This window comes from Chiloscyllium punctatum, chromosome 29 (assembly GCF_047496795.1).
Source record: "Chiloscyllium punctatum isolate Juve2018m chromosome 29, sChiPun1.3, whole genome shotgun sequence".
Lineage (NCBI taxonomy): Eukaryota > Metazoa > Chordata > Chondrichthyes > Orectolobiformes > Hemiscylliidae > Chiloscyllium > Chiloscyllium punctatum.
In genome coordinates, this window is record NC_092767.1 from 77927628 (window position 1) to 77950012 (window position 22385).

The 22385-nt window shown below is 49.9% G+C and overlaps 1 protein-coding gene across 1 annotated transcript in view; it reads right to left on the bottom strand.

Moving 5' to 3' along the window:
* Positions 1-957: 957 nt before the first annotated feature.
* Positions 958-22385, bottom strand: part of nop53 (NOP53 ribosome biogenesis factor) — a 28104-nt gene continuing 6676 nt past the window's right edge. Inside the window, exons 5-12 of the mRNA XM_072549544.1 lie at positions 21860-21955; positions 17010-17114; positions 16053-16226; positions 14469-14644; positions 13518-13584; positions 9300-9376; positions 8451-8507; positions 958-1051 (exon numbers count right to left, since the gene is read on the bottom strand). Of these exons, the coding sequence (XP_072405645.1) occupies positions 1045-1051; positions 8451-8507; positions 9300-9376; positions 13518-13584; positions 14469-14644; positions 16053-16226; positions 17010-17114; positions 21860-21955 (759 nt within the window). The 3' untranslated portion in view covers positions 958-1044. The remainder of the gene's footprint in view (positions 1052-8450; positions 8508-9299; positions 9377-13517; positions 13585-14468; positions 14645-16052; positions 16227-17009; positions 17115-21859; positions 21956-22385) is intronic.

The window sequence follows — 22385 nt, forward strand, 5'->3', positions numbered from 1 at the left end:
GGATGATCAGGTGGAACACTGAGGTGGACAAGAGGCTGCAAATGGAACATGAGCCGGGACAAGAATTCCCATTCCCGGGATATGGGTTGGGGGCTGGGCTCCTATTTCCAGCGGGGGGGGGGGTGTGTGGGGGGTGGTAACTGCCCCCCCCCCCCATTTCTAGTGAGGGGATACGGTTCTGAAACCTCGAAACAGGGTCACGGAGGTGTTGGAGGAGGGAGGGTTGGAAAAGCTTTGGAAGTCACTGGCCTGAGATCTCTCCACAGAGTCCCAGGTATTCACCACGGTGGGGGGTGGGGTGTGGGGTTACATGCCCCATTTTAAAAACACTCAAACCCATCACCCGAGGACCCTTCACACAGACCCAAAGAGTCACTGCTATTTCTGCTACAGGACCGCGATGTTACAGTGAGACGTACCGAGTGGATGGAATCAAACCCACAGCATTATTACAAAGGGCTGCATGGGCAAGCCCTCCCTGACGTCAGTGAGGAATAGATACTGACCAAACACCAACACCCACAGGTTAGCTGGTCAGCATCACATTGCCGGAAGTTACTCAGCTCCCACTGTCCCCTGACAGAAGTCCCAGCTGATTCAGGGGGTCCACCTATTTCAGCAAAACTGCAGAGATGTCAACAAAGTACGGTTGATGGGTTTGTCAAAAGACTCCCACAACATCAATCTCCAAGAGTGAGCAAGCTAACATACAGCACTGCTGAAGAGTCATCTAGACTCGAAACGTTAATCTGCTCTCTCTCTCCCTCGGTGGATGCTGTCTGACCCGCTGTGATCTCCAATATTTGTTGGCTTCAGGACAGATTCCAGCATCTGCAGCAATTTGCTGCGATAAATTCCCAACGATCAGTTTGTACCTTTGAGACATGAAGGCAAATACAAACATTTTACAATATTTACCATTCTTAATACATCAACCACCATGTGATTACAACCATGTACAGAAATACTGCAGAGATTTTATTGATACAAATATTTCAAACACCCAATTCAGCTGAGATCCACTTTCCTTTCCAAGCACAGACGTCACAAGCTGAAAAATACAATTTTAAAAAGACAATATCAAAACCTGGGAAACACCCAAGAAAATCAGAAGTAACAGAATAAAATAACAAGTGTTTTAAAGAGAGCTGTTAAACTGTGCAATTCACAGCAGACGATTACAGTCAGGAATATCCCGGTACAGTGCGGTATTCATGATTACACCGCGGGGATACCCCTGTACTGTGCGGTATCGGTGACTACACCGCGGGGATACCCCTGTACAGTGCGGTATCGGTGACTACACCGCGGGGATACCCCTGTACAGTGCGGTATCGGTGACTACACCGCGGGGATACCCCTGTACAGTGCGGTATCGGTGACTACACCGCTGGGATACCCCTGTACAGTGCGGTATCGGTGACTACACCGCTGGGATACCCCTGTACAATGCGGTATCGGTGATTGCAGTGCGGGGATATCCCAGTACAGTGCGGTATCGGTGATTACAGCACGGGGATACCCCTGTACTGTGCGGTATCGGTGATTGCAGCGCAGGGATATCCCAGTACAGTGCGGTATCGGTGATTACAGCGCGGGGTTATCCCTGTACAGTGCGGTATCGGTGATTACAGCGCGGGGTTATCCCGGTACAGTGCGGTATCGGTGATTACAGCGCGGGGTTATCCCGGTACAGTGCGGTATCGGTTATTACACCGCAGGGATATCCCTGTACAGTGCGGTATCGGTGATTAGACCGCGGGGATATCCCGGTACAGTGCGGTATAGGTGATTACAGCGCGGGGATATCCCAGTACAGTGCGGTATCGGTGATTACACCGCGGGGATACCCCTGTACTGTGCGGTATAGGTGATTACAGCGCGGGGATACCCCTGTACAGTGCGGTATCGGTGATTACAGCGCGGGGTTATCCCGGTACAGTGCGGTATCGGTGATTACAGCACGGGGATATCCCGGTACAGTGCGGTATCGGTGATTACAGCGCGGGGATATCCCGGTACAGTGCGGTATCGGTGATTACAGCACGGGGATATCCCGGTACAGTGCGGTATCGGTGATTACAGCACGGGGATATCCCTGTACAGTGCGGTATCGGTGATTACAGCACGGGGATATCCCTGTACAGTGCGGTATCGGTGATTACAGCACGGGGATATCCCGGTACAGTGCAGTATCGGTGATTACACCGCGGGGATACCCCTTTATAGGGCGGTATCTGTGATTACAGCGCGGGGATATCCCTGTACAGTGCAGTATCGGTGATTACAGCGCGAGGATATCCCTTTATAGGGCGGTATCTGTGATTACAGCGCGAGGATATCCCTTTATAGGGCGGTATCTGTGATTACACCGCGGGGATACCCCTTTATAGGGCGGTATCTGTGATTACAGCGCGGGGATACCCCTGTACAGTGCAGTATCGGTGATTACACCGCGGGGATACCCCTTTATAGGGCGGTATCAGTGATTACAGCGCGGGGATACCCCGGTACAGTGCGGTATCGGTGATTACACCGCGGGGACACCCCTTTATAGGGCGGTATCGGTGATTACAGCGCGGGGATATCCCTGTACAGTGCGGTATCAGTGATTACAGCACGGGGATATCCCGGTACAGTGCAGTATCGGTGATTACAGCACGGGGATATCCCGGTACAGTGCAGTATCGGTGATTACAGTGTGGGGATATCCCTATACATGCAGTATTGGTGATTACAGCGCGGGGTTATCCCTGTACAGTGCGGTATCGGTGATTACAGTGTGGGGATATCCCTATACAGTGTAGTATTGGTGATTACACCGCGGGAATACCCCTGTACAGTGCGTTATCGGTGATTACAGCGCGGGGATATCCCTGTACAGTGCGGTATCAGTGATTACAGCACGGGGATATCCCTGTACAGTGCGGTATCCGTGATTACACCGCGGGGATATCCCTGTACAGTGCGGTATCGGTGATTAGACCGCGGGGATATCCCGGTACAGTGCGGTATCGGTGATTACAGCGCGGGGATACCCCTGTACAGTGCGGTATCGGTGATTACACCGCGGGGATACCCCTGTACTGTGCGGTATAGGTGATTACAGCGCGGGGATACCCCTGTACAGTGCGGTATCGGTGATTACAGCGCGGGGTTATCCCGGTACAGTGCGGTATCGGTGATTACAGCGCGGGGATATCCCGGTACAGTGCGGTATCGGTGATTACAGCGCGGGGATATCCCTGTACAGTGCGGTATCGGTGATTACAGCGCGGGGATATCCCGGTACAGTGCGGTATCGGTGATTACAGCACGGGGATATCCCGGTACAGTGCGGTATCGGTGATTACAGCACGGGGATATCCCGGTACAGTGCGGTATCGGTGATTACAGCACGGGGATATCCCTGTACAGTGCGGTATCGGTGATTACAGCACGGGGATATCCCTGTACAGTGCGGTATCGGTGATTACAGCACGGGGATATCCCTGTACAGTGCGGTATCGGTGATTACAGCACGGGGATATCCCTGTACAGTGCGGTATCGGTGATTACAGCACGGGGATATCCCAGTACAGTGCGGTATCGGTGATTACAGCACGGGGATATCCCAGTACAGTGTAATATCGGTGATTACACCGTGGGGATACCCCGGTACAGTGCGATATCGGTGATTACACCGCGGGGATACCCCTTTATAGGGCGGTATCTGTGATTACAGCGCGGGGATATCCCTGTACAGTGCAGTATCGGTGATTACAGCGCGGGGATATCCCTGTACAGTGCAGTATCGGTGATTACAGCGCGGGGATATCCCTTTATAGGGCGGTATCGGTGATTACACTGTGGGGATATCCCGGTACAGTGTGGTATCGGTGATTACAGTGCGGGGATATCCCTGTACAGTGCGGTATCCGTGATTACACCGCGGGGATATCCCTGTACAGTGCGGTATCAGTGATTACAGCACAGGGATATCCCGGTACAGTGCGGTATCGGTGATTACAGCGCGGGGATATCCCTGTACAGTGCGGTATCCGTGATTACACCGCGGGGATATCCCGGTACAGTGTAGTATCCGTGATTACACCGCGGGGATATCCCGGTACAGTGTAGTATCGGTGATTACAGCGCGGGGATATCCCTGTACAGTGCAGTATCGGTGATTACAGTGCGGTATCAGTGATTACACCGCGGGGATATCCCGGTACAGTGTGGTATCGGTGATTACACCGCGGGGATATCCCTGTACAGTGCTGTATCGGTGATTACAGTGTGGGGATATCCCTCTTCATGCAGTATTGGTGACAGCAATGGTATAAACGTGACGGGGTGGCTGAAGAATAATGCGAAAGGTTTGCATTGTGTGTGGAAGTGTGCAGGCTGACGTGCAAGTTATCCTGAAGCACTCAGACTGATTTGCTATACAGCTGAGATCCAAAAGGTGCTTTGTCAAACTCAGAGATTAACAGCACGGAGAAAGACCCTTCTGCCCATCGTGTTTGTGCTCATCAAAACAATCTGCTAACCATTCTAATCCCATTTTCCAGCACTTGGTCCATTGCCTTGTAAGCTTTGCCATCGCAAGGGGATATCTAAATCCTTCTTCAATGTTCTGAGGGTTTAGGCCTCTCTCCTCCCCCCCCCCCCTCCTTTTCGGCAGCGAGTTCCAGATTCCCATCACCCTCTCGGTGAAAACTCTTTCCTCACATCTCCACTAGGCTTACTGCCCCTGGGCAGGAACGATGCCCTGTTGTTATTGATTTCCCTGTGAAGGGAAAAGTTCCTTTCTATTCTACATCTCTCAATTTTGTATGTTTCAAACACGTGCCCTCAGCTTTAAGGAATACAACTCTTGTCCCGACAATCTCTCTTTATAATTGAAACACTCCAACCCAGGCGTATCCTGTTAAAGCTCTTTTCGTTCTCCAGGCAGCCTCTGTTTCCCAGAGAGTGAAGCAGATGTGACTGCACCAGAGGCCATCTCTGGTATATGGATAAGCTCTGCAAGCTCAAGCCTTCCCTCATTATAGCAAGAGATAAAGAAGTGGGATCGCGCAGCACAGGCTGACAGAATCCCCACGTCCAACAACACTGCCATTTATTTAAATAACGGGAAGCTAAATCTGGCTCAGCTCCAACTTTCGACAAATACCAGAATCTTGCTGAAGAATCCTGGGGCTATTTCTCGCAGAGTTCCCCGGGATCTCACTGCCACCTCATGTAAAATCCTGGAATGACATCGAGAGCTGAAAATTCAGTCAAGCGCCCTCTCAATTTATTTTTCCAAATATTTTGGCGAACAGCCAAGCCAGAAAGATTGATGAGATTGCGAGACAAAGATTCTAAGTTTATACGAGGTGCAGTAATTAGGGAGTTTCGCAAGGTGACATCAGTGTTGTCCCGGTGTGACTGCCATTTTAAAGTCTCAGACTGACCATGGTTTCATAATTTTTTTAAAAAAAAGCACCCAGACTTCAGGGGGCTGTTAATTAGAGCCACAAGCACCGGCCAAAACAAAACAGCGAGGACTTAAAATGAAGCCCAGCGCTGTCAGTAATAAGTCCCAGGCTCCACGCCAACTTGGGAGGTACAGAGAGCAACATCTCACCATGACCCCACTGGGAACCAAGACCCTGTAAAGCTGGATTCCAACAGGAACAAAACCATAAACTGAAGAACTATCCTTTAACAGGGCTCTAACAGGAACGTCAACAGAGTGAGAGAGAGCGAGCAGGGGGTGAGATCTGAAGGAAGGGGTGAAAAACAAGAGTCATATTCAGAGAATGTCTGTACTAAGTAAAATGATGGGAATGGGGAGAGGGAGAAGGAAAGTGGGAGGTCGAAGCAGATAAGGTTTCGGGGGGGGGGGGGGGGGGCGGTGGTGGGGGTGACACCTCAGACTGAAACACGAAACGAGAACAGGGAACACGGACTGGAGGCTGGGATAAGAACTCCCACAAGCAAAGCAGCTATTTCCAGAGTTTACAGTCAGTGGAAAAACATGATCCTAATTTTTTCCAGATGTTAGGACACTGCTAAGGAATGAACAGAGTTTGCCACGTCGCTGAATTGTTGCTGCACTTCAACTAAAATGAAAGAGCAACGAGGGCAAATCACTCTCCAACTGACAGCATAAGAACTAAAGAGGACAGATTGATAATCGTCTGAATTAAAGCCAACTGCTTGAATAAAACAAAGTTATTAACTAATCGCAAGAAGGATCTGAGCCTCTGACTCTTATGCTTAAAAGTTAACTCAAAGTCAGCCCAAGATACACCTTAACAGCTCAAATTATGAGAGCTTATACAATTTATTCTCCCTGTGTCTGTGGGGGTTTCCTCTGGGTGCTCCAGTTCCCTCCCACAGTCCAAAGATGTGCAGGCCAGGTGAATTGGCCATGCTAAATTGTCTGTAGTGTTAGGTGCATTAGTCAAGGGGTGAATGTAGGGGAAAGGGTCTGGGTGGGTTGCTCTTCGGAGGGTCGGTGTGGACTTGTTGGGCCGAAAGGCCTGTTTCCACACTGTAGGGAATCTTGCAAATTTATTCTGAAGTTGTATAAACCTTTTCAAATCACTTTGACGAAATAGTTGACAAATACTGCAGTCTAATGCAGTTTTGCATACGTTATTATTGCAACACTGATTGGAGATGTGGCCATTGGAGCTTGCTAACTGTTACCATCAGACAAGGAGAGACCTCGATGCTATTCATGAGCAGTGCTGTCTTAATGAACAGCAACTCCCTGCCAGCAGCTGCCTTAGCTGTGGCTCAGTGGATAGCACTCAAGAGCCCCGGCAGTGTGGAAGCTGGCCATTCGGCCCATCGAGCCCACACCAACCCTCTGAAAAACATCCCATCCAGACCCAACCCTGTAACCCTGCATTTCCCATGACTAACCCACCTAGCCTGCACATCCCTGGACACTTTGGGGTAATTTAGCATGGCCGTTCCACCCTAACCTGCACATCTTTAGACTGTGGGAGGAAACCGGAGCACCCAGAGAATGTGCAAACTCCACCCAGATGGCCACCAGAGGGTGGAATCAAACCCGGGTCCCTGGCGCTGTGAGGCAACAGTGCTAGCCACTGCGCTGCTGCAGTCCCTCCTTGGAGTTTGAAAGTTGAGAATTTGCCTCACTGTCTGCAAAAAGCAAAGCACCCAAACCCAGGCTGACAGTCCCAGAACAGTACTGAGGAAGGTGACCTTCGGAAGACACCTGCCTTTCTGAGGTGGATTAAAAGATCCCAGGGCATTATATCAAAGAACAGGAGAGGTCTCCCTACTTTCTCAGGTCAGTGGAACTTTGTATATCCAAATGTGAGAATATAAAGGGACTTGGGGATACTTCTGCACGGAACACAGAAACCGAGCACACTGGGGCAGCAGGTCATCAGAATGTTGGCCTTAATTTCAAGAGGTTGGAGGATGTGAGTAGGGAAATGTTAATGCAAGTGTACAAGGAGCTGGGGAGACCACGTCAGAGGCACCACGTCAGAGGCACCACGTCAGAGGCACCACGTCAGAGGCACCACGTCAGAGGCACCACGTCAGAGGCACCACGTCAGAGGCACCACGTCAGAGGCACCACGTCAGAGGCACCACGTCAGAGGCACCACGTCAGAGGCACCACGTCAGAGGCACCACGTCAGAGGCACCACGTCAGAGGCACCACGTCAGAGGCACCACGTCAGAGGCACCACGTCAGAGGCACCACGTCAGAGGCACCACGTCAGAGGCACCACGTCAGAGGCACCACGTCAGAGGCACCACGTCAGAGGCACCACGTCAGAGGCACCACGTCAGAGGCACCACGTCAGAGGCACCACGTCAGAGGCACCACGTCAGAGGCACCACGTCAGAGGCACCACGTCAGAGGCACCACGTCAGAGGCACCACGTCAGAGGCACCACGTCAGAGGCACCACGTCAGAGGCACCACGTCAGAGGCACCACGTCAGAGGCACCACGTCAGAGGCACCACGTCAGAGGCACCACGTCAGAGGCACCACGTCAGAGGCACCACGTCAGAGGCACCACGTCAGAGGCACCACGTCAGAGGCACCACGTCAGAGGCACCACGTCAGAGGCACCACGTCAGAGGCACCACGTCAGAGGCACCACGTCAGAGGCACCACGTCAGAGGCACCACGTCAGAGGCACCACGTCAGAGGCACCACGTCAGAGGCACCACGTCAGAGGCACCACGTCAGAGGCACCACGTCAGAGGCACCACGTCAGAGGCACCACGTCAGAGGCACCACGTCAGAGGCACCACGTCAGAGGCACCACGTCAGAGGCACCACGTCAGAGGCACCACGTCAGAGGCACCACGTCAGAGGCACCACGTCAGAGGCACCACGTCAGAGGCACCACGTCAGAGGCACCACGTCAGAGGCACCACGTCAGAGGCACCACGTCAGAGGCACCGGGAGCCCAGAGACTTACGTCACTTCGCGGAATGCTCGTTTCTCGACGTATTTTAACTTGTGCTTCCTCTTGAACCTAAAGTAAGGAAAAACAAAGAAATGAGACAGTTGCCAATACAGTGACTAAAGAAGACACTCTTTCATCTGACTAAATTAAGGCCCTGCCCTCACAGGGGGGAATGTAAAGATCTCACAGTGCTATTGGGGAATGTAAAGATCTCACAGTGCTATTGGGGAATGTAAAGATCTCACAGTGCTATTGGGGAATGTAAAGATCTCACAGTGCTATTGGGGAATGTAAAGATCTCACAGTGCTATTGGGGAATGTAAAGATCTCACAGTGCTATTCAACGTGAACGGGTGGCCTGGGCCATTTCTATCTGTCAGTCATCAACATTAAAAACAGATCGCCTGGTCACTTAACTAACGCTTAATTGTGGGATCTTTGTGTGTAAGTTGGCAGGCACATTTCCCATGTTCCATAAGTCTCATTGGCTGCGCAGCGCACTGGGACATCTGGAGGCTGTGACAGCAGCACAATATTAATACAAGTTCCTTCCATGTACGAGGGTGCAGGCAGGGAGTGTTAGCAAGCTGTTTAACAGTGGAAGCCATCACCACCACTGGATCCCTGCGTTTGACAGGCTTTTGCCAATTACAACAACTGGAGAGCGATCAGAATCTAAGGGAGGGAGGGGCTTATTCCCTTTGTCAACCCAGCCCAAGGCATCACGATTAAATCTGAAAGCCCTGTGACAGCTCTACCCACCATGTTTAAAGTGAGGACAGGTGAAAACCAGGCCGGAGTGACTCTGTCCCACTTAGCAACACGGCTCTCAACCCTCCTACAAAAGTCACATCCACTTACTTTGCTCTTATTCTGGGCTCGATCAGATTTCTCTTCTGAAAGCTCTTGAAGCGGTCGGCAAGGATACTACCCTCCGGCTGGGAAAAACACAAACATTACACAGAAACCACACCGCGAGAGGAACAGCAACCCCTATCCAGTCCATTACAACTTACAATGATTATCCTGACAGCATTTAGAAGTTGGAACCCATTCAATCTAAAGCTAGCTTCAAACTGACAGGTGCTTCAGTTAAGAACTACGAAGAGTAGACCAGTCAGCCCTTCCAGTCAGCTCATTAATAAGAGAATGTCCCAGCTCAGTTCCACTTTCCTGCCTGCACTTTGGAATCCTTTAACCGATTGATAAAACAGTCTTTTGGCAAGAACGATGCTGACCTTACCCTGGTCAGATTCGCCACTTTTGGGAGAGAAGCAAGAACAGAGACAATGAATGACAGGAACGAGATAAAAAAAAAAAAAAAAATCGGCACATATACACAGCAAGAGTTCACCAGACTTTCCTCAGAGAGACGTGTTTAAACACTCTCATTCCCCAGTTTAGTCACACTGTCTTCATTCTTTCCTTTCAAGCCTTACTTCGATGGAGTTCCCCTTGCCAAGGATTCCAGCAAACACTGACCACCTTCTGGGAGCAGGATCACACCGTCAACAAACACTGACCCCACCGTCTGGGAGAAGGATCACACCTTCAACAAACACTGACCCCACCGTCTGGGAGCAGGATCACACCGTCAACAAACACTGACCACCGTCTGGGAGCAGGATCACACCGTCAACAAACACTGACCCCACCGTCTGGGAGCAGGATCACACCGTCAACAAACACTGACCCCACCGTCTGGGAGCAGGATCACACCGTCAACAAACACTGACCCCACCTTCTGGGAGCAGGATCACACCGTCAACAAACACTGACCCCACCGTCTGGGAGAAGGATCACACCGTCAACAAACACTGACCCCACCGTCTGGGAGCAGGATCACACCGTCAACAAACACTGACCCCACCGTCTGGGAGCAGAATCACAACGTCAACAAACACTGACCCCACCGTCTGGGAGCAGGATCACACCGTCAACAAACACTGACCCCACCGTCTGGGAGCAGGATCACACCATCAACAAACACTGACCCCACCGTCTGGGAGCAGGATCACACCGTCAACAAACACTGACCCCACCGTCTGGGAGCAGGATCACACCGTCAACAAACACTGACCCCACCGTCTGGGAGCAGGATCACACCGTCAACAAACACTGACCCCACCGTCTGGGAGCAGGATCACACCGTCAACAAACACTGACCACACCGTCTGGGAGAAGGATCACACCGTCAACAAACACTGAGCACCGTCTGGGAGCAGGATCACACTGTCAACAAACACTGACCCCACCGTCTGGGAGCAGGATCACACCGTCAACAAACACTGACCCCACCATCTGGGAGCTGGATCACACCGTCAACAAACACTGACCCCACCGTCTGGGAGCAGGATCACACCGTCAACAAATACTGACCCCACCGTCTGGGAGCAGGATCACACTGTCAACAAACACTGACCCCACCGTCTGGGAGCAGGATCACACCGTCAACAAACACTGACCCCACCATCTGGGAGAAGGATCACACCGTCAACAAACACTGACCCCACCGTCTGGGAGAAGGATCACACCGTCAACAAACACTGACCCCACCGTCTGGGAGAAGGATCACACTGTCAACAAACACTGACCCCACCGTCTGGGAGCAGGATCACACCGTCAACAAACACTGACCCCACCTTCTGGGAGCAGGATCACACCGTCAACAAACACTGACCCCACCTTCTGGGAGCAGGATCACACCGTCAACAAACACTGACCCCACCGTCTGGGAGAAGGATCACACCGTCAACAAACACTGACCCCACCGTCTGGGAGCAGGATCACACCGTCAACAAACACTGACCCCACCGTCTGGGAGCAGAATCACAACGTCAACAAACACTGACCCCACCGTCTGGGAGCAGGATCACACCGTCAACAAACACTGACCCCACCGTCTGGGAGCAGGATCACACCATCAACAAACACTGACCCCACCGTCTGGGAGCAGGATCACACCGTCAACAAACACTGACCCCACCGTCTGGGAGCAGGATCACACCGTCAACAAACACTGACCCCACCGTCTGGGAGCAGGATCACACCGTCAACAAACACTGACCCCACCGTCTGGGAGCAGGATCACACCGTCAACAAACACTGACCACACCGTCTGGGAGAAGGATCACACCGTCAACAAACACTGAGCACCGTCTGGGAGCAGGATCACACTGTCAACAAACACTGACCCCACCGTCTGGGAGCAGGATCACACCGTCAACAAACACTGACCCCACCATCTGGGAGCTGGATCACACCGTCAACAAACACTGACCCCACCGTCTGGGAGCAGGATCACACCGTCAACAAATACTGACCCCACCGTCTGGGAGCAGGATCACACCGTCAACAAACACTGACCCCACCGTCTGGGAGCAGGATCACACCGTCAACAAACACTGACCCCACCATCTGGGAGAAGGATCACACCGTCAACAAACACTGACCCCACCGTCTGGGAGAAGGATCACACCGTCAACAAACACTGACCCCACCGTCTGGGAGAAGGATCACACTGTCAACAAACACTGACCCCACCGTCTGGGAGCAGGATCACACCGTCAACAAACACTGACCCCACCGTCTGGGAGAAGGATCACACTGTCAACAAACACTGACCCCACCGTCTGGGAGCAGGATCACACCGTCAACAAACACTGACCCCACCGTCTGGGATCAGGATCACACCGTCAACAAACACTGACCCCACCGTCTGGGAGAAGGATCACACCGTCAACAAACACTGACCCCACCGTCTGGGAGAAGGATCACACCGTCAACAAACACTGACCCCACCGTCTGGGAGAAGGATCACACTGTCAACAAACACTGACCCCACCGTCTGGGAGCAGGATCACACCGTCAACAAACACTGACCCCACCGTCTGGGAGAAGGATCACACTGTCAACAAACACTGACCCCACCGTCTGGGAGCAGGATCACACCGTCAACAAACACTGACCCCACCGTCTGGGATCAGGATCACACCGTCAACAAACACTGACCCCACCGTCTGGGAGCAGGATCACACCGTCAACAAACACTGAGCACTTCAAATATCCATTGAACTAGGTCCATCATTTCAACCTCCCCGTGTCCACCTCCCTCCCCAAAACAATCACACACCTCACAAGTCCCCGAAACACCCCGAATCATAAGCGCACCACTCCCAAAAACAGCTGACACGCTCTCCTGGACTGTGTCACACAACGAAACATCTGAAATCAGATCTTTCTCGTAGGGACTCACTGCCCCAAAGTCCACAAGACACGTTCAGCCAACCAAAGCAAAACAATAGTTCCTTCTTGGCAACAGGAGGATTAATACAGAAAGACAGACAAGAGTGATCCTGGTAACTTGAGACAGAGAGCAAGGGCCAAATGTTATACAGAACCCTGCAAGTCAGCAGGCTGGTGAGGTAGGAAGTTCTAGACAACTCCGCCCTGCCCTAGACCCCAGTGCAAGGCCCACTCAACAGTGCCTGGGGAACCCTGAGCAATTCTTCACATTCCCATCCACGGACAGGAACACTTTGTACACAAGCATGGCTCTCGTCATCGGGCAGGAGGCACACCGTTAATCTGTGGCTCAAAACATCAGCACAGCATCAAGAGTGGCCAGATACAAGGGCAAAGCAGACAGCTGCTCAGCATTGCAGTGGACCAAGAGTTGGGAGAAGGGGAGAAAGCAACATGCAGGACTCGGAAGATGTTAGGGCTGCTCAACATTCTCCTCCTGCTCTACACAGCTCATTTTCAGTTCATATGATACGGGAGCACATCAGCATAGCTCCGCACAGAAGGAGCGGGCACAGGCAAAGGAGTGGGTACCAGTGGACGAGGGCATGGGCAGATACAACAATTGTGGGAAGTACATAGAACGAGGAAGAGAAATCAAAAGTGGGGGGGGGGGGGGGGAAAAAGAGTGGAGCACCGAGTGGTTAGACAGCACGGGGCAGCGACAGTGAAAGAAGAATGTGGAGAGGAGAACAAACAGCAAGACAGCAGAATTTCTCAAGCTCTATAATCAATAACCCCTTGTCAGTTTGAAACAAACACTGCAGCAATACCAACCTTCAGAGTCCGGAGTGTCCCTGTGAGCTCATCACTGAGCTTTATATCAAGGTCAGGATCTTCATATCTAACAGGGAGAGTAAAGAGATACAGTCACAATCTTCCCCCACCAACAGCATGCAGCCAATACTGCTGGAAGCAAAACTTAAAAAAACAGTACTTCACTCAGCCATGACACTGCACTAAGGCTGGATTTAAAATATCTTCCAAACTGTGTGGAATTAATTCCTGCACACAGTCACCACTCTGCACACTCGCGGCTTCTCTGAGGCAGCCTTTTGTTTTGGTTGGGGGGTTGGGGGCTGAGGGAGCAGTAGTGACATGCAGTCCGATGACTCCCACCCTACTCAGTGAACCACTCGGCTTTAGTGCAAGCTCCTTCTGCGTTTGTAGACAATGCTGCATTTCCCAAGGGGTGGCCCCTCTCCAGGTTAAAGTGACAGGCCAATCACCTGTAGCTTGATAAAAAGGGGATCATCACTTGGTTCAGAGATTCACATTCGCCAAGTATTCACACCAACTCCTCCAAACTCTGACAGCAACTGGACACGCAGGAGCTTCACAAACAGCCCGAGCTTCACAAAATGTGGATTGTTACTTTGACATTAACAATTGATACCGTTCTCACACGGCATCCGTCTGCTGTAATAACTGCCAGGTTACAGCCGAGATGCCACACTCTCTGCACCCAGCCATCACATCACAGGATTACCCACCTCCTGATGCCAATGCTTTGTGCGCAGGCATGGATCACTATTCCAGGAGGAGGGGCAATTGGGGGATCTGGTTTCCAGAGTCAGTTAGCAGCTGGGCATTGCTGGGGCTGGACTCCTCAATGCGAGTGAAAGTACTTCTGAAACTCATAGACACAGTTTGCAACAGCTCCCTCCCCACTTTGAGCTGATATCAGCCTGTGAACGAGCTGCAATACCCAGAACCCTCTCCACTTACTTTAACCGGCCCAGGCGCCGGGTTTTATTGGCCTCTGCCTTCCTCTTCTCCAACCGCTTGACTTTCCTCTTGGCCAGCTTTAGCTCCAGTTCCTTGACTTCCCCCTTAATGGATCGCAGCCGGAACAGATCCTGCTGTTTCCGCTGAGCTTCCTTCTCCTGCTTTAACTGTTGTAACTAAAAAGGTGGAGGGAGCACACTGAGAGGTCCAGTCTGGAACAGTACGGGTGGGGACCACATTTCCCTCACAAACTGGAAAGACATTACAAGGAACACCTCGAGGGATGAGCAGAGTTTCTGATGATCTCGTAGTCAGATCCTCTCCATTCTCACCCATCTCCCCCTGTTACAGATATTCCTCACAGACACATTGCTTTTAATGTACAGACTCATTCTCAATACCCTCGCAATCACAGTGCTCAAGGACGGTGTTAGAACAAGCAGAAACAAGGCTTGAGCCGACGAATTGCTGCGCACTGTTCTAGGATTAAATTCAATTCAATTACTTCCTCTGCCTTCAGTTCCCAGGCCTGCCCACTTGGCAGTGCCGAGGAATCCCTGTGTTATCCTCACATTCCCAGACAGAAGAACCACAGGAATTCTGTGTGCGCAAGGATGTCTCTCATCATCAGGCAGGGATATATTTTTTCTGGACAAATTGTATTTACCAAGAGGTGGCTGGGAAATGGAACAGGTCACATTTCAAGCAAGAACCACAGGCAACTGTCAGACCCTCACCCATCTTTGATTACAGTCCTCCGTCTTCTCACTTTGAGAAAATGTTAATTCTTGTAAAATGTTTACATATAATCAAACAAGGAGAGGGGTAAACAACAAGAGGCAAGGAAGAGGTTAAAACATATTAGCAATGTTGAATCCAAGTTACATTGCAGCAAAAAACCAGAGGTGTGGCGCATTGGAAGGTTAGACAGAGAGTGAGTGAGAGACAGACAGACAGAGAGAGAGAGAGAGAGCAAGCACAGATGCTTGCATGAGAAAAAGAGACAGAGATCTCACAAGCGAGAGAGAGAACATATGTACGACAGAGAGTGTGTGAGTGAATGTGTGAGAGAGACAGACAGACAGACAGAAGAAAGGATAAGTTGGGGGAGAGAGTGAGAGTGAGAGAGAGAGAGAGAGAGAGAGAGAAGCACACACACAGCAGGTGGGCTAGTGGACAAAGGAATAAGCTGATGAGAGGAGAAGAAAGAATAAAGAGAGAATGCACAAGAGACAGCAACAACTTCCTCTGGTAGCAAGTTCTCCCTCATCCAGCCTGCCGCCTGTCTCAATTCCAAAACACAGAGGACAAACATTAAAATCGGAGTTCGTCCATTCTGGGGTGAATTCAGGAGGCATTTCTTCCCTGAAGACACAGACCGTGTCTCCTGAGAACTAAAAAGGAGTCACCCTGCCCCTGAGGGAGGGAGTGGGGCAACAGGAAGTTTCTTCAAAGCTGAAACTGATGGATTTTGATTGGTTGAGAACATTAAGGGTTAGAGAACCAAGGCAGGAGATGGAATTAAAATACAGATCAACTGTGATTGGTGGAATGGATTCTGTTTTGCCGAAGTGCTACACTCACCTGCTTTCTCATCAGTTTCTCCTGTTTCCGCTCCTTCTCAGTTTTCTTTTCACAACAGGCAGCATTCCACACCGGGCCGGCCTCAGGCTCTTCAGCAGCTTTGGGTCCTTTGTCCTGCTCTTCACCATCTGAATCTACCAACAGGCCCTGGCACAGTTCCTGCAGCACCGTCTCCTACAAGGATGAGGGAAACAGCTGAGCAAATGTGGCACCAGCGGGCTTTTGAGAAGAAAGAGACTATAACAAGAGCCTGCAAAACCACATTCCAGAAAAAGGGTAAAAGGACAAGGGGTGGTGCAGTGGTTAGCACTGCTGCCTCCCAGCACCAGGAACCCAGGTTCAATTCCACCTGTGTGGAGTTTGCACATTCTCCCTGTGACTGCATGGGTTTCCTCCAGGTGCTCCAGTTTCCTCCCACAGTCCAAAGATGTGCAGGTCGGGTGAATTGGCATTGGGAAAATATACCATGGTGCCCAGGGATGTGCAGGCTAGATGGATTAGCCATGGGAAATTCAGGGTTACAGGGTTAGAGTGGAGGTTGGGTCTGGGTGGGATGCTCTTTGGAGTGTCGGTGTGAACTTGATGGGCCAAACCAACTTCCACACAAAAGGATTCTATGTTTCTATGAACAAAAGCCTTGGATTTCTATTGCATCCTTCACAAACAGTGGAGAATTGAAATCTTTTACAGCCAATGAAGTATTTTGAAAATGTGGTCATTGCTGTAACTCTGGAAACAGCACAAGATCCCATAAACAGTAACGTGATAACAATTATGTCATCTATTTTGGGGACAAATATTGATCATTGGGTTAACTTCCCTGTTCTTTCTGAAATAGCTCTGTGGGATCCTTTATGTCCAGTGAGTAGATGGCTGGAGCCCTGGTTGAACATCTCAAAAAGGTGGTCCCTCGGACAGTGCAGCATTCCTCAGTGAGAACAGCAAAGAGGGTCCTACCTCTGTGGGAAGCTCCTTGGAAGATGGAAACGCCACTTGTCGAGCAATCCTCTTCTCAGCTCTCAGTTTCTTAACTTCCACTTCATGAGCTTCAAATAGTAGAGCCTGTGCTGACAAGGATTTTAAATGTGTAAAAGGATGTGTTAATAATTCAACAGCAACCCGTGGCCATTGGCTGTAACACCAGCAAAATTAATGCTTGCTACTACAAGTCATACAAATAGATATAATTTAAAAGTACCTTTATCTAAAGTGTTAAAGCAATAACCATCAGTCACTGAGAGGATGTTTGATAATTAAAAACTCCACGTGTACCTTGCTTCACTCCTGATCTTGTTAAGACCATACACAGCGACAGGCAGGCTGCACCTGGAGTACAGTAGACAGTCTTGGTCCCTATATTTAATAAAGGATACACTGGCACTGGAGGCTGTTCAGGAAAGATTTCCTTGGGACGGAGTAGTTAGACCATAAAATGCCTGAGCATAATTAGGCCATTCAGCCCATTGAGTCTGCTCCACCACTCAATCATGGCTGATATGTTATTCAATTCCATTCTCCTGCCTTCTCCCCGTAAGCCTTGATCCACTTAGTAATCAAGAACCTCTGGGGTAACACAGTGGCTCAGTGGTTAGCAGTGCTGCCTCACAGCACCAGGGATCCAGGTTGGATTCCAGCCTCAGGTGACTGTATGTGTGGAGTTGGTACAGTATCCCCGTGGGTTTCCGCCCACATCCCAAAGATGTGCAGGTTAGGTGAAGTGGCCATGCTGAATTGCCCATCGTGTTAGGTGCATTAGTCAGAGGGGAATGTGTCTGGGTGGGTTACGCTTTGGAGGGTTGGTGTGGACTGTTTGGGCTGAAGGACCTGTTTCCACACTGTAGGGGAATCTAATCTAATCTAATCTCAGTCTTACAAGACCCTCAACGACTTGGCCTCCACAATTCCCTGCAGCAATGAGTTGCACACAGTCCCCACCCTCTGGCTGAAGAGATTCCTCCTCATCTCAGTCCTAAATGGAGGCCCATTCACTCTGAGGCAGTGCCCTCAGGTCCTTGTCTCTCCTACCAAAGGAAACATCTTCTCCATGTCCACTCTATCCAGGTATCTCAGTATCCTGAGTTTTAATGAAATTCCTCTCCCCATCCATCCTTTATATTCCATCAAGTACAGACCCAGTGTCCTCGACTGCTCCTCCCATGACAAGCTCCTCATCCCCTTAACGTTCTGATCTGCTGCTAGTGTCTTCAAGTACCCATTCAGTTTCACTGTCATTTCTCTATTATGACTTTTCCAGCCTCGTTTTCCAGCGTCCAAATGCCTGCTCTTGCCCCCTGCTTCCCTTTCATATCTTAGGTAAAAACTCCTGTTTCACTTTACCAGCGAGCTTACCTTCATATTTCAGCTTCCACACCCTTATTGCTTTTTTTAGTTATCCTGTGTTGGTTGGAAAGGCTTCCCACTAATCTTCACCACAATTGTATGCTTCCCCTTTTGCTTTTCTGCTGTCCTTGACTTCCCTTGTCAGCCACGGTTACCTCATTCTCCCCTCAGTACGCTTTTCCTCACTTGCTTTAAATTTCCACTGTGCCTCTTGAATTACCCTCAGAAACTCCTGCCTCACTGCTGCACCATCTTCCCTGCTAGACTTGCCCTTCCAACCCTGGCCAGTGCCTCCCTCATGTCTCTGCAGTTACTCTTACTCAATTGTAACAGCATTACATCAGATTCAAGTTCCTACACCTCAAACACCTTCCATCATATTATGGTCACTGCCCCCCTAGAGGGGTCCCTTCACCATCTGCTCCCTAATCGAGCCTGCCTCATTACACACCACCAAACCCAGAACTGCTTGTTCCCTCGTGGGCTCTACCACAAACTGCTGTAAAAAAAAACCCACCTTGTAGACATTCCATAAAGTTATTTTCTTGGGAGCCAATACCATCTGATTTTCTCAGTCCACCCACATATTCCTGAAGTCAATGACCATCCTTTGTTTTGCTAGCATTGACGGAGAGATCATTACACCATGCCAGGAAGCACTCTCCTTCCTCTATTCTGGCTAGTTGTTCTCGGAGATCCAATCAAAACCATCCGTGTTGTCAGCGAACCGATAGATAGAGTTGGGGTTGGGAGTTGGCCACACAGTCCTGCTCCACTATTCAATGGGATCACAGCTGATCTGGCACTCCTTATGATGGCTACTGATCGCTGAAATCTCAGCAAGTTGAGGGCTACGATGAGTAGATCAGTTATGATCTTACAGACTTAAGAAGACTGAATAGCTATACCTGCTCCTATTTCTGACGTTATGTCCCACACCATCAATTTGGTTCAGCAACTCACGGAGATGTTTCAGACACAAAGCTGTGATGAGGAGACAGAACATAGGACAGTTCAGCACAGTACAGGCCCTTCGGCCCACAATGTTGTGCCAAGGATTAATCCTAATCTAAAATAAAATAACCTAACCTACGCTCCCCTCAACTCACTGCTGTCCAAGTGCATGTCCAGCAGTCGCTTAAATGTCCCCAATGACTCTGCTTCCACCACCATCACTGGGAACGTATTCCATGCATTCACAACTCTCTGCGTAAAGAACCTACCTCTGACGGCTCCTCTATACCTTCCTCCTAATATCTTAAAACTATGACTCCTCGTGCCAGTCAATCCTGCCCTGGGGAATAGTCTCTGGCTATTGACTCTATCTATTCCTCTCATTACCTTGTACACTTCAGGTCTCCTCTCTTCCTCCCTCGCTCCAGAGAGAAAAGTCCGAGCTCAGTCAACCTCTCTTTGTAAGGCAAGCCCTCCAGTCCAGGCAGCATCCTGGTAAACCTTCTTTGCACCCTCTCCAAAGCCTCCACATCTTTCCTATAACAGGGCGACCGGAACTGGACACAAAATTCCAAGTGTGGTCTCACCAGGGTTTTGTGAAGCTGCAGCAAAACCTTGCGACTCTTAAAACTTGATCCCCCTGTTCATGAAAGCCAACACACCCCATATGCTTTCTTAACAACCCTATCCACTTGGGTGGTAACTTTGAGGGATCTATGCACTTGAACACCAAGTTCCTCCACACCACTAAGAATCCTGTCTTTAATCTTATATTTAGCATTCGAGTTCGACCTTCCAAAATGCATCACTTCGCATTTATCCAGGTTGAACTCCATCTGCCATTTCTCAGTTCAGTTCTGCATCCTGCCTATGTCACGCTGCAGCCTGCATTAGCCCTCAATACTATCGACGACATCTCCAATCTTTGTGTCATTGACAAACTTACTAACCCACCCCTCAACCTTCTCATCCATGTCATTTATAAAAACCACAAAGAGCAGACCCCTGCGGGACACACTCACCACTGACCTCCAGGCAGAATACTTCCCATCTACAACCACTCTCTGTCTTCTGTCAGCCAATCAATTCTGAATCCAGACAGCCAAATCTCCCTGTATCCCATACCTCCTGACTTTATGAATGAGCCTGACCATGGGGAACCTTATCAAACAGCTTGCTGAAGTCCATATACACCACATCCACTGCTCGACCTTCATCGACCTGTCTCATCACCTCCTCAAAGAACTCAATAAGATTGGCGAGGCATGACCTGCCCCTCACAAAGCCATGCTGACTGCCTTTAATCATGCTATGTTTTTCCAAATAATCATAAATCCTATCCCTCAGAATTCTTTCCGAAACCTTGCTGATCACAGACATAAGACTGACTGGTCTGTAATTGTCAGGGATTTCCCTATTCCCGATCTCGAAAAGAGGAACAACATTTGCCTCCCTCCAATTCTCTGGTACAACTTCCGTGGAGAGACAGGAGGCAAATATCCTCGCCAGCAGCTTAGCAACCTCTTTTCTCACTTCCCGGAGCAGCCCAGGATAAATCTGGTCTGGCCCTGGGAAATTATCAATCTTAATGTTCGCCAAAATTTCCAGCACATCAACTTCATCAATCCTGATCTGTTCAGGATTGTTTCCCAGCTCCTCAAAGTTCTCATTTGCAACAAGGTCGCTTTCTTTAGGCAAAACCGAAGCAAAAACTCATTTATGGCTTCCCCTATCTGCTCTGACTCTACACACAAGTTCCCAATGCTATACCTGATCATTCTCTTATTCCTCACATATGAGTAAAATACCTTTGGGTTCTCCCTAATCCTTCCTGGCAAACCTTTCCCGTGCCCCCTCCTGGCTCTCCTCAGTCCATTTCTGAGCTCCTTCCTAGCTAGCCTGTAACCCTCTAAAGCTGTGCTAAACCCTGACTTCCTCCACCTTACGTAACCTGCCTTCTTCCTTTTAACAAGAAGCTCCTCTGTTCTCGTCATCCAAGGCTCCTTAAACTTACCCACCTTGCCTGTCAATAGGAGATGGTGCCCATCACTAATGTCACTGGATTAGTAAACCAGTAACAACTGAGGAATTTGAATTTGGCTACATAATGGCACTACCATCAACAACTGTTATAAAAACCCATCTGATTCATTAATGCCACGTACAGAAGGGAATCTGCAATCCTTACCCAGTCTCTTCTACATTAGACTGCAGACTGACAACAATCTGGGTTACGAGTAACAACACTCCGAAACGACTGAGCAACTCACTCAATCCAAAGTGAACAAATGCTTGCCTTACTGGTGATGCCCATGTCCCATGAAAGAATAGAGGAAGAACAAGCAGTAAATGTGGCAGACACAGAGGCTGACAAAGCCTGTTTGAAAGAGGGCCAAAGGCCGCCACCTTGTTCATTTCCAACAGATTCTCCTTTCTCTTCCCAGCTCTGTGCAGATGTAATCGCTGCTGAAACACCCGCAGCAACAGCTGGATTGTGCTCGAGCCCACATTACCTGGTGAGATTCAAAGGTGGGGTTGTACGATCCGCCCGGCGCAATCACTTCGATCGCCGAGACCTGGGATGGTTTTTGGTTTAGTTTCTGTGGCCGCTGTTCAGAAACAAAGATCACAGATTGAAGGCAACAACTCTCTTCACCTCCAGCTAGAGACACAAACTGGCTTCCTTGGTGGGAACACGGAGACTGGAAATATTCCCTGTGGTTACAGTGTTACCCATTCTAAGTGGCCCTAACCGTCCTAACACAGTGCATGTCTAACAGCTTTGTTTAAAACTCTCAACAAGAGTATCCCATAGTCAAATATTTCCAAATGTTTCATGGGAACTGTAACAGTGATAATCTGACACCAAGGCACATACAGAGAGGAGACCAGGAGAAAGCTAACTCAATCAAAGAGTCAAATTTTAAACAGCAGTTTAAAGGGGGAAGAGTAACATGGAGCAATATTGGGAGAATGACGAGTTCCCTCCATCAAAGGTGTGTGCAGGATTGTACATGTGACCACACGGTCTTGTTACAC